Genomic DNA, 13,579 nt, shown 5'->3' on the forward strand with positions numbered 1-13,579 from the left:
GTGTGTAATCGATTCTCTCTATACCAACTTTGTCTTCTGAAATGGAACCTTGTCTCTTTCTTAACTGTTTGCCTTCGTATTAAAACATTTCAAGATGACAGGCAGTGTTTTCCCTTGTTTTTGTCCTCCTTCCCCTCTTTCCTGCCTACTTCTGCCACTGGAAGTATATCTATTATTACATTTACTTTGGAACCTGAATATCTCTGCACTTTTTTCTTTCCCCTACAGTAATTTACTCCCTGGAATTCCTTTTACTCCTTTTACTTTATCGGGTTTGGGGTTGTTTTTGAGTTCGTTAATCCCATTTGGAGCTGCTCAGAAATATTTCTATGAAACAGGTTCTCATTGAACGAAAGGGGAATTTGTGAAAATGGATTTTAATGTTGGAAAAGGGGCTCAAAGCAGGGAATTAATTCCCTTTTATAAGTTACTCGACATGTCAGTGGCTAAGGTGTTTTTCTGTAATGTCACAGGCCTAGGTTTGGGTCCCTTTTTGGAGCCAGAGGAAGCAGTAACTCAGTGTCTTGACCTTTGGGCTTTAGCTATTACAGAAACACAGTTTCCTTCTCTCTACTTTGGTGGTGGGAGTAGTATTTTAAATTCTATTTAGACCATAACAAATTTCTGTTTCATCCTGATGACAAGAATGAAGACTGGGGCTATCTTTAAAAGATTTGAGAGATGTCTCATTTTGCCTCTCTTTATTCTAATTTGCATTGTAGTCTCCTCTAAAAGTTGTCACCGTGCCAGGGACCCCTGTAAGCAGAGTATAATAGAAACTGCCGTACATTTTGCTCTACTGATTGAATTATACAAGACTAAAAAAGGAAATACTAGTATCCCTGTTTGGCAAACATTGAATTTCTTGCCTACAGGTGGTTTATATAGTTGCCAAAAATATGAATTACTATAAACAGATTTAGACAAATTCATGAAGGCTAAAGCCACCTATAGTAGCTATAAGAACAAGATAATTGTTTTACTTGGCCATATTCCCTCTCCAACAGTGGCTAAAATTGTGCACTTGGGAAAACTTGTACAAACATTGTGCTAGAAATATTTTTATTTAATTGACCTCATTGTGCGTTTCTTCCCTGGATTTTTCCTGTCTTCCCTAGAACCGATGTTTTCAGTATCCACAAAATACAGTGGGAAGGAATTTCCCAACACATTTTGAACCTCCCAGTTTCACTTGCTTTCCTAGGTCTTGTGTACTGAAAAAGAGTGAATAATCAATTCAGGACACTTATGACTTTACATATAACTTTCATATCTCCTTTGCTGTCTCTTTCTTGTATTGAGAGTTTGAGTCTTTTCTCATTAAAAAAAGGCCATTCCACATCTTTGATCAATCTTGCTTGCTTTCTCTGATCCTTTTATTATTAGGCACAATACTGGCAATAGTTTTTGGATTAGGAAGAGTGTAATCTGATTGCTGAAAGTTAATAAGGGGAAGAATCACCCCCTACATGGACAATTTTTAACGCTTTCTCTCTAAATGTCTGCTATCGCCTCCTGTCACAGATGGGATAGTGGGCAATATCAGACCTTTTTCTGTCCTTTGAAGGATGCAGAAGAATGAAGGGATTCTTACTTTAAAGATTCTTTATAACAAACGCTGTGGTGAAATGGGGAGGTGGTAGTCTGGCTGTGTAACCGCGTGGCTGTCCTTCTCTATCATCACGCTTTTCCTCTCTTCCTTCGCCTGCTGATATGTTTATATAAGGAAGCCTTTTGATCTGCAGTCCAGGTGGAAAGCAAATCACAAAGTCTTCATGTCTCCGTAGTTCTTGGTACTTGCGTAGCTGTTAGAGACCCTGATACTTGCTGACTGCTATAAAATTGCTAAATAATAATAATACGAAGAACAAGATTTGTACAAGTAATTTGCCCCAAATAATGAGTTCTCTAGAGTTTGTCTTTTTTTATTCATGAGCAGCCTGTAAAATTCTTAGTCATGAATTATTCAGACTTATTTGTGAATTTATTTAAAAACGTTTCCTCACATAGCTGCCTCGCCAAACGGCTCATTGTGAATATTCCTGTGCTCTGATTGTGTTCCCCCTTTTTTTCCCAGTCCTAAAATTCTGTGCTGTGTTGGGAAGGGAGAGATGAAAAAGGAAACAGATAGGTCTTGCCCAGTTATTTCCAGTCTTTGAATGGTGCATACTGTCAAAAATTGCGGTCTAGCCTGAAAAAACATGTTTTATTAACACATAATGCATAAGAAAGCTTCAAGTCCTTTAGCCTCCTGCTCAATTATAGAAGACCAACAAGCCTGTGAAACCTTAATTTAGTGCTTCTTTGTTATTGACTTATGTTCCTGCTAAGTAGGCGATGGGAAGGATCTCTAGAGTTTAATAAGGGATTCATGGATCACTGCACACTGAGGTGTACTTAAACTGTCTTGATTGTGGCTGGATATTTGTTTCTCTCTTCCCAATTAGAAGGCGGTGTGACAGTTTCATCAGGAGAGTCTTGTAAAGGATAGTTACGCCATTGCCATCTTTAACATAGCTATATGTATTACGGTACGTTATTAACAAAATATTGTTATATTGAAGACTGCTTGTGTTCCATGCAGTGTGAGACAGTCCTCATGCCAAAACATTTACTGCTCAGAACAGCAAAGCACAAACGGCACCTGTGATGCGTTGTCTCAGAGGCTCTGGATGCGTTGCGTGCTCCTGGCACGGGTGGAGAGCGCCAGAGGAGACGGAAGACTGTTGTAACTGCTCTTTTCTCGAATTGTGGCACATCTTGAAGGTCAGGTCGTAGTGTAGAGTACGCGGCTGGCACATGACTGAAACTAGAAGCTTTCTGTCAGGTTATTAGTTCTAATACAGGACTAATGCTGGAGTTTGTGAAGACAGCCTCAGTTATACTACGCTGGAAATGAGTCTGCTCCTAAGGCTGTGGCTTGAGACAGAAAAGTGCGTGGTGCTGGACAAGAAGTCAGGACAGAATAGCATCCCAAAGGCTTTCATTGGGTTGCAGGGGTGGCGGCGGGGGTGCCACATTCCATTTTTTTTTTTTTCCTGGGTCTTCGGTGGTCAAAATAATGTCAGATCACCACACTAACGGTCTACAGAAGAAACTGGTTCCCAAACTGATTCAGAAAGCTGCTGTAAGTGGCTTGCTGTCAGGTACTAATAATATTTTGTCAAATAAAACATTTGCAGCGCTTTTAAATGATTTCAACAAAATGTTGATTAAGGATCAGCCTGTACACAAGTAGTGCTGAGAGCTGATGGTGCGCAAGTCAGGAAATTGGACCGTTGACTAAACAGTTCTGTGGCTTATCCCGGGACAGCTGCAGTCTTGACTGAAACAGGTGCAAACGTACGTGCAAAGCATGGAAGTGTGAAAACATTAAAGCAGAGGTGCTGTTTTGTGCCATCATAAGCAAAGGCCTGTTGCGATTTTGAAATCGGCACTTGAATCCTGTAGGACCAATCTTTCCGGCACAGTTTTAGGTCAATGTAGAGGTAACATTGTAAAAATCGGAGCCCAAGAGGTTACAGTGAACACCTTTAAAAATTTGATTGTGTTCTTCTGTTTGAAAAATCTCTGTCACCGTGGAGCTATAAAAGTTGTTTGTTTGAATTTAGTACCCTGTAGTGCTGTGTAAAGTGGAAAGCATTTGCAGAGGGGACCGGGGGTAGCGGTGAGAATCCAGCTGATAAAACATATCCAAGATGAGAGCGCTGGTCGTATAAAAGCAATTGACTTGGAACATCACAGACCACTTTGTGTGCAGTGGGTCTTTAATAACAGCGATCAAACCTTAAACACAACAGTTGTTCCAGTCCCTGTCCTTGTTTAGCCTAGCTCGAATAAGTTTGAACACGTTTTGACATAGTGCTCACGTAGGGTTCCCAGGAGTAAATTTGCAATTGTCAGTGAAGAGTGCGCAGTGTCACAGATCCCTGACCCAGTGTGCAATTAGCTGGCTCCGTGACTGGTTTCTGTGGGGCAGAAGATAGCTCGGTGTGGGCTTCCTTGCTTGCTTGCTTTCTCGACACACATCATTAGCATCAGATGAGTTACACAGCCACAGAGCGTCTCCTGTTGCGTCCTCCCCAACGTGTCAGGAACCTGATCAGCAGCGGTGTGCGGACTTTTGTTCACCACCTTCCTGGCCAGCTAGTTCAGCAGTGTTTGAGACTAAATGTTTTTTTGCCTGGTGGGGAGAAAAGTCAGGTTAAAGGTAATCCTTGAATTACATTGGGACCTGGTGCCTCAGTAAAGGACGAGCCGTTGGCGATACGCTGTGGGAGCCTTGCTAGACTCGTTTGTAGAGCGGTTGAAGACAAAGATTTAAGCCAGTGCTAAACCTGAATCAAAAGTACAAGGAAGGGTACTGTGAGGCAGTGTGGACCAGTTGAACGTGAGCCAGGGTAGGTCTGGGAAAAATTTAGCGATGCTTATCCTAGAATTTCTCCCAAGATAGCAAAGAGCCTCCTAGGGCCTAAACAGGCAAATTCCCAGAGCAGTCTCTTCGTTCAGCCACTGATTTCCATCTTGAAACCTATAGGTGGGCCTTACATCCCAAGTCTTAAAAAGCAATCACAGATCAGGAGTGATTAACAAAGGGCATTTTCCTTGAAAATGCTGTTTTGGTTTGAAGAAAAACATAGTGGTGTCCAAGTTGTCCTGTCCTTCCTAGAATAGCCACTGGGGCCTGGTTTCCTTTGGGAGACAGATGAGCCGGGTTTAGGTACCTCTTTCATCAGTCTGTCTTTTCCCAGGTGAGCGTGATAACCCACCAAGCCTTCTGTCTGCTTCTTGTCTCCTGGGGCTTTTCCACTTTTTTGTTTAAGTAACTCAAACAAAATGGTTTTAGTGCTATACCTCATGGTTAGTGCACTCACTGGGGATGCAGTAAACCCGGGATCAAATATCATTTGCTCTGAGCTATCAATGCAGAAATAATGAAGTTTTCTCTTTCCTTCTCTTCCATACCTGCTATGGCAGAATAACCCACTTCAACTGCTGAGCCTAATGAAGAACAGACTTTCTGAAGCCTTGCATTTCTACGCCATAGAAAGGGTTATCTGTATTCACAGCAGAGCTGGCATAAGACTGCATTTTCAGCTCCTTTTCATTGTATCTCTAGTTTGCTTGTTCTTTTCTTCTTGCTCTTGTTAGCTTGCATTGATTGGTAAGTGGTAAAGAAGGGGAAAAAACAAAACAAAACACACAGACCCAGCAAACAAAAACAAAGGAAGAAATAAAAAAACGTTGAGAATATCTTTCATTTCATTACTGTGCTTCTTCACAGCCCCTGCTCTGACATTTAGAACAACATAATATGCATGTCTCTGTTCATTAGGTTCCTCAGTGCTGCATAGTGACAGCCATGGAGGAAAAAAAAAAAAAAAAAGAAAAAGAAACAGTATTAAACACGAACTAACCTTTGCAGGCTAAATAACAAAGAAATGAGAACAGCAAAGGAGAAATATGTTTTCTGAAAAAGTAAATATAACCAAAATCATGGCCTTGCATAGGTTATTCAAATATCATTACAAAGGGGAAAAGAGAATACTGAACTCTAGGGCAGAAATGACTAATTTTCTGCCCAATGACTTGTTTGTTTTGCACATATATGTTTGAGCAGATCTATTCCTAGTATTTGAACCACAGTAAATGACACAAGAAGACTGCTGAAGCTAGAGATAGGCTTAAAGATATTCGGGAGCTGATACAGGGCCACAAAAATGAGAGAGCCCTTGTGTGTTTTGGAAATAGGATATCTGCACCAAGTGGAGGTATCTAAGCTATTACCCAACAAACTGGTGCATATATATTCATAGAATTGATCGAGTTGGAAAGGACCTTAAAGATCATCTAGTTCAACCCCCCTGCCCTCGGCAAGGACACCCCGCACTAGACCAGGTTGCCCAAAGCCCCATCCAGCCTGGCCTTGAACACCTCCAGGGATGGGGCATCCGCAGCTTCTCTGGGCAACCTGTGCCAGTGCCTCACCACCCTGACAGGAAGGAATTTCTTCCTAATACCTAATCTAAATCTACCCTCTTCCAGTTTCAAACTGTTACCCCTTGTCCTGTCGCTACGCTTCCAGATAAAAAGTCTCTCCCCAGCTTTCCTGTAGGTCCTCTTTAGGTACTGGAAGGCCACTATAAGGTCTTCCCAGAGTCTTCTCTTTTCCAGGCTGAACAGCCCCAGCTCTCTCAGCCTGTCTTCATAGGAGAGGTGCTCCAGCCCTCTGACCATCTTCGTGGCCCTCCTGGACTCTCTCTCTAGCAGGTCCATGTCCTCCTTATGCTGGGGACTCCAGAGCTGGTTGCGGTACTCCAGGTGGGGTCTCACCGGAGTAGAGGGGCAGAATCACCTCCCTCTGCCTGCTGGCCATGCTTTTGATGCAGCCCATGATGTGGTTGGCTTTCTGAGCTGTGAGCACACATTTCTGGCTCATATTGAGTTTCTCATCAACCAACATCCCCAAGTCCTTCTCCTCAGGGCTGTTCTCAATCCATCCTCTGCCCAGCCTGTATTGGTGCTTGGGATTGCCCCGACCCACATGCAGTACCTTGTACTTGGCCATGCATTATGTATGTTGCAGTATGGTGTCAAATACAAATATTAGCTTGGAAATATTAAATGTTAAGATTTTATCCTGAATTTGCTAAGCCAGGATACAGCAATATTATTTAGAGTTCTAGATGCAGCTAGTCAGCAACTAACATGCATGTTTGAACGAGTCCAGGAATGCATCTGCAGAGGGATTGTTAGAGCTATATCAAAAAGAAGGAATCCAGCTGGGTTATTTCCCCCCATCAGTTCCAAGACTACAGTACTCTAAGATTGTGTGGGTTTTACTGAAATTTCTGGGGGAAGAAAAAAGAACAAAAGAGGTGTTTGAGCTCTCTGAAAGTGAAATATTTTGATTTCTCATATTGGCACTTTTAATTTTTTGTCATTTTGTATTTTTGGGCATTTTCAATTGCAATTTTTTTTTTCCCTAAAGTGCGAAGATTAAAATTCTCAATGGAATTTTATTTCATTTAAGTTTTGAAATTTTTGAATTTTCCTCAGTTGGAGCAAGTAAAAAAACTGAGTGATTTGTGAAAAATAATTCTCGGTCTATTTAGCGTCAGTAATTACACACTGCTAATCTTAGTATTCCATAAAATTAGCCTGATTCTGATTCTTGGGTTTGACAGATGGGGAAAGTGTTTATTGATTCTTTGTATGACCTTCCCAAGATTACATCAGCCAGTGGCAAAGAATGGGAGGAAAAAAACCCACTGTTTTTCCTATTTACTCTTCCCAGTTTCTATATCTGCTGTCTTCGGGTCTGCTTGTAAAACCACCAGATGTCAAAATTTTCATTAGGGTAAATATTCATTAGTCATTTACATCTCTGGTTCCTCTGGCAAGCAGAGGAGGAGAGGGCCAAGAGAAGAAGACAAGGCTTGGAAAAAGATGTAAGCGACTGTCCAGCTGCTTTGCAGATCCAAGGGAGGCTCGAAGCTGAGGCTGTGCGCAACTCCCACATCGTGTGGAAGGTCTCCAAGCAGGTCCCCACGCAGACTGGCACTGAACCTCATTGAGTTCACTGCTGCCTTTCATGGGGAGAGTAGTTACTCAGAAAGGCTTTATGCACACACGCCTTCCTCTTCCTTTTTCTCCCCCATCTTAATTTTTATTTATTTGTCAAGTAGGGGATTTATAGACCCTTTCAGAGGGTCGTGTGAGGGATGGCGGCAGCAGCACAGTCCTGTATCTGGAGCAGACAGCTGCCCTGCTGTCACTGATAAGCATTCCTGGGAGGGTGGACGTTGAAATTTAGTACTTATAAAGCCTCAATCAGCCAAGCCTTCGTGAAGCCTGTGTGCCCACTGCAGCTCCGCCATCTGACGCCTCGGCAGGCGGCTGGCACTTCGCTTGTTGGCTGCCTCTTCAAAGAGGGACCCTCCAGACTTAGAGGGAGGCACCTCCTGGACAGCAGGGGGGTTGTGTGTTTTGGGGGATGGAGGGGATATCCATGTCAGGGTGCCCTGGGGAGCAGAGGAGGGGTCGTGGCGGTTGTGTGAACTGCCTCCATCGTAGTGGGGGATGCATGTTGTCTTCTGGGCCTGAGGTCAGGGCAGGAGTCACCATGGAGTTATTTCAGGGGGATGTGCCACCTGGTGGGTTGGAGTTGCTGTAGATCCGTCCCCAATTGCCACAGGGTGGGTGTTGCTGGAGGATAAGGTGGGGTTTGGGGTTGGTGGTCAGGGCACCTGGAGAGGCCTGGGGATGGCTTGCTGCTGCAGGGCCATGGGGCAGGGCTGGCGGGGGGAAAAATGTGAGGGAGCCACTGAGGAAATGGGGATTGAGTTTCCTCCAGTCCTTTGCTTGTCTGCCAAATCGGTTGAAGTTGGCGATGTTATCGAGGGAGCAGAGGGATATGTGTTTGTGAGCCTCATTTCTTAGGAACCCAGGCTGAAAATAATAATGTAGAGGTATATAGATCAGGGGTTTTGTCAGATGAGAAGTGTTGTGCCTCTTTAATTGCAATTTTAATGGGATATAGAGGAGTATAAGATATACAATGACCTGGCAGGGAGAAATACAAAATAAATTGGTAGCAATAGTAATGGTCTGGTAGTTTATGTCCCAAATGTAGGTCTTGTTAAAGGAGCCCATCATCCTGAAAGTCAGTAATTATTTTTTTTTCTTAAAGATATTAACAAAAGAGCAGGCTGAAATGCTTTACTGGAAATTCTTTTTGCTAAAATTGCTTTCCTCCCCCCGATAAGATAATTGTATTCTAGATGTGTCTGTTTTGGCAGGAGGGAAAAGCTGTTTATCAAAATAGCTAATAAAACTCCTAAACCTGGAAACACTTCCATTCTGGCTAAATCTAAAACTTTTCACTGAAGTCGTAGAAATCTTGGTTGTCAGAGACATCTGGAGGTCCCTAGTTCAACCTCTTAATCGAAGCAGGTTTATCACCAGCTATAGATTAGGTCAGCCATGACTTTATCTAGCCAGGTCTTTAAAACCTCCAAGGATGGAGGCTTTACAGATGTTCTGGGGTAGCCTGTCCCTGTGTTGAACTCTTTTGTTATGGAGATTTTTTTTTCCTGATGTCCAGTCTCCCAGGCCCAAACTGGTGTTTCTTCTGGTTGTAGCAGACGATATAACACAAGCAAAGGAGTTTGACTGGAGACAGGCCAGTGGGTTATCTGTGCACCACAGCTGTGAAAAAGATCAGTGGTTTCAGTGCTTGTGAAACAGAGCAGAAAGTAATCGTGTTTTCTCCTGCATACAGCAGACCTCATCTTGTATCCCGAAACATTATGTTTAGCATGTCAGCTCCTTCCCACTGCACTCTGCCTCCTGGGGTTAAGGGAAGAACCTGTTGGCGATACCATGCAGAGGAGTTGAGCAAGAAAAGGTCTGATTGGCTCAACATACATCTCTGCAAATACTTTCCATGTCAGTTTAGGCAAATGCTTTTAACAATTCATTCAATTATGTTAAGCACCCATTAAAGGAACCTTAAGCCCTCCCTGGGGTCATTTCAGTTCTGTGACATTGTAATTTTTTGAGACTAACCATGATTTCTTCTTTTGCCTTCAGGTGATTCTAATTCTGACAAAGCTGTATGACTACAACCTGGGAAGCATCACAGAGAGCTCTCTTTGGAGGTATGGAGATAAATTGAGTTAATAATTACCACCTTACTTAAATAGGAAGAGCCTGATACAATTCTTTTATTGATTTTAATTGGATTTTTTAAATGTACTGGAAGATTTGTAGCTAAACCCTCTCTCATTTCTGTTCTTTCATACTCAAGGGCAAAGAGGCTGAAGTCTGATTGTCTTTGTTTCAGCTAGATAACATACTTCATGGACATGCTATCATTTTTCCACTTTATCATCTTATTCAGAATCAAATCAACCAATTGGTTTATTTTTAGGAGAACTTGACAGCCTTAAGTCCTTGTTTATAATGGAGGATCTCATGGCTGTCTACTGCACAAATGATCCTTATGAAAAGTCAGTGCTACTAAGACTGAGGGAGTACCTGCGAGCGAGTATTCAATGTCTCTTTATTCAGAACTGATAGAATTAGTACCAGATAATTGATTTCCGCTTGTGTGATGTTGACTATGAGGCTGATTTATAGGGAATGCCTTGATACCGTCATGATTTCAAAGCATATCATGCACTCTGTGAACCAAAGGAAAGAGTTGGGCCATGATCTATTTCTTAAGGCTGTTATTTGGATTCAGTGAGAGCAGACGATGCCAGTTTTTATCTGAAAAAAATAGATCTAAGGGTTGTTTACTTCATGTGTCCCTAGTGGTACTTTTATGACCTGTAATGGGTGAAAGGGAGGTTTTCTTGTGGTTCTGTCTGTGAAATTTTGGTTGGGGAGTCGAGGGGTTTTGTATGCAGGTCACTGATGGAGGTGGACAGGTTACTGTCTTGATACAAGAAAACTTTGGGTATTTGAAACTAAAACTTCTTGTTAGAATGAACTTGGTTTTGATGCACTTGTTGAGGAAAGGCTTTTTGTTTCCAAGGAAGAATTTTGGATCAGAAGTAGAACAAATAACTTCTCTGTTCAAGGAACTGTGCAGGGTTTTAAGAGAATGACAGAGGAGGGATTTGACATGGAGAGTATTCTGACACTGGCCTGAAGAAATCAAACAAAGAGCCCACCCCCACACCATATGGTTCACACCACAGCAAAGGGCCTTTCAGGACTGTGGCTTTGGCAATATTTTTCTGAAGGGGGTTTGGGCTAGATTATTTACTTTCTCAATGGTTTTGAGAAAGAATATTCATAGATATGAAATATATTATTTTTATTTCCTCTTACTACTCTCAGTCATTTCACCCTGAGAAATATTAATCTCGTTTCATCAGTCATTGAGGAAGGTATGGTGTTTCACCATGTGGAGACACATCCTTCCCCGTCGCTGTCCTTCCCAGGACAGCTTCTCTGCTCTTAGTGTGATGGAAAGAAGTGACAAGATGGGCATATCTTCTTATTTAATGCACCTGACAGAGTTTATTAGCTGTTGCTCCTCCTGGCTGCTTAAGTGACATGTTAATTTAAATCTCCTTGCTTGTTTGAAGAGGATAGAAAAAAAACCAGAATAGAGAGAAGGGGAGAAACATATCTTGCACTTTAATTTATTTCATGCCTCTAGGTTTGATGCTGGGGAATAGAAGAAAGCATGATCTCATTCATGTCTGGTTTGATTTCTGATGTCAAGAGTTCTGTTTCTGAAGGATAGAGGAGAAAGACAGGTAGTTCTGCAGGTACCCACAACTGAAGAGGAATCTCTGCCTTGAATACGTGACAAAGAAATACCACTCTCGCCTCCTGTGCAGAGTGCATTCTCAAAAAGTCGATGAATGATGAGGGGCTGTTTAGAAGCGTGTCACAGACACGAGTCATTTATGCTATAGCTGGTTATAAGCACATCTGTCATGTGAAGGTGTAGTTGGGTGATTTAAGTAGTCTTGTGACTGATGGGACTGTAACCATCTATAACACAACTATGCCATCACCTACAAGGTATGAATCTGTCTTCTTTATAAACACACTACTACCTGCTAGGATGGCATTTCTTTGTAATTTTTCAGCCAGTTTAACTACAGCTGGCTGCAGCACTAATGGATGGAGATCACCCTTCTGAAACTACCAATTAATTAAGAGACCACTAGTGACAGCCATGAAGGGATCTAACACAGTAAGAGAAAAGCAATGGGGAGAATCTATGCAATCTTCTAGAATGCTAAGACTCTGTGCTCACCGAGCTTTGGATAGAAAGTGAGTTGCTGCTTCTGTACACGGTAAATGAGATTTTTGCATCAGGCTGGGCCTGACTTTAATTACGCTGTTATCCTCTCAGCAGACTTTTTCCACAGTTTTAGTTGAGGGCTTTTTATTTACTTTTTGTTATTCTTTTTATAGGAGGAGAAAAGATTATCTGTCACTGAGCAATTAACCGAGTGCATTGAGTTTATTTCTCTTCGTCTCCTAGATATCTCTCAGATCACAAAGAGGATTAAGCTGTGAGAGTTAGAAGATGTTTTTTACCACTGGAGTAAGATAAGCTTACGTTTCCAATAAATAAAAATGTCAGACTAGTGACTATGGTGTCCTTGAGCTGGAGGCATCTTTTTTCCTGTTTGTGTAAATATGATGCTCTGGAAAGATGTGCAGGACACTTTCCTTCAGGGCCTGGAGAGGCTGACAAGCAACGAGTGCTGCCATTCACCTCTTTGCCGCCTTAGAGCTCTGTATTTGGTCAAGAATGAGTAATTTCATGGAACGTGCTGTAAAAATAGAAGTAATTAAACTTTGCTTTTCAGCCAGAAAGTAGGAAGACTTAGAATTTGGTTAGTTTGAAAGCGTTTATGTTCTAAGTTGAGATCTGTTGCTCTGTTAGTTCTGGAAGTTATTGATGATACTCCCACACTTCAACATTGTACCTGCACTCTGAGCTCAGGAGAGCTTAAAAATTCCAGCCAGTCCTCCACCGTTCCTAGTTTCTGCAGTAAGAAAGCTTTAGCATATATGCCATAAAGGAATCTCAAGGACTCTGGAAAATATCTATGCTTCATATAGATCTAGCTTTAACTTCCCATATGTAAAGCAGGGGATGTTAATATTTCCCCCCAGAGAGCTTTGAATGGATTTAGTTAACTGGCATCTGCAATATTTTGATGATTGCCTGGTGAGAAATATTACAGAGGTCACAGCAAGATAAAAATTCTCAGAACTCTAAGGCCCTGTTCCTAGCTTTTTCATGGCCTTTCTGTTTAACCTTGAGCTAGTTTTTTAACCCCTCCATTAGCTTATTCATCCTCACCTTCTACCACCACCTCAGCATGTCATCCTGTAACTCTGTCCTTTCAAGAAGGGAGAATTGGGTATGTAAGCCAGAGGAGAATCAGAGCCCTCAGAGCCTGTCCATCTCTCAGTATAGGAATAACCATCGTTTACTCCATGGGACAATTTCATGAAATAAAGAATTCGCTGTCCTTTCTGTGTTCTTATCCTCTTCTACTCTCAGCCACTGCTGGAGACAAGATACTGGGCTAAGGTAGACCAGGGTACTTGGTACTAAGTCTAAGGTCTAAGTAGCATTGTGTTATGTTGGGTAGTCCCATAATCACCATTATGCATGGGACTGTTTTGGTGAAAACTTATTGTTGGAGGTGGGTTTGCATTAGCATGTTAGATAATGAAAAGGAGCAATGGAGGAACAGGAATGTGTTCTTCCTCTCTTGCAGGTGCTCTAGGGATAGAAGCCTCAGGGATAGAGGTAGATGTAGATTGAGGATCATATCTGAATACAACCTTGCAGTATTAGCCACACAGTCTCTGGTAGACATGTTTCTCTCCCTTGAATCCCGTTTGAAAAGTCTTGGCTGTGAGTTGACCCCAGTTATGTGGTTATAAATACTATAGATACTTTGAAGCCTCACGTATTTATGTTTCTGCATGCAATTTTCTGGCTCCTTGCTATGTAAGAATGCCCTCTCTACGGATCAGAGCTATAGCCACCTATGTCATCTTCAGTATTGTTGATGTGTTTGGA

General features: G+C 42.1%; 1 protein-coding gene across 1 annotated transcript in view; it reads left to right on the plus strand.

Annotated features, from left to right (window-relative positions):
* SORCS1 (sortilin related VPS10 domain containing receptor 1) overlaps positions 1 to 13,579 on the plus strand; it is a gene marked incomplete at its 3' end in the record, with an annotated part of 307,932 nt that overhangs the window by 85,965 nt on the left and 208,388 nt on the right. The window contains exon 2 of the mRNA XM_082486026.1: positions 9,595 to 9,662. Coding sequence (XP_082342152.1) covers positions 9,595 to 9,662 — 68 coding nt within the window. The remainder of the gene's footprint in view (positions 1 to 9,594; positions 9,663 to 13,579) is intronic.

The sequence above is a fragment of the Vanellus vanellus genome (assembly GCF_965231255.1).
Source record: "Vanellus vanellus genome assembly, chromosome: 7".
Lineage (NCBI taxonomy): Eukaryota > Metazoa > Chordata > Aves > Charadriiformes > Charadriidae > Vanellus > Vanellus vanellus.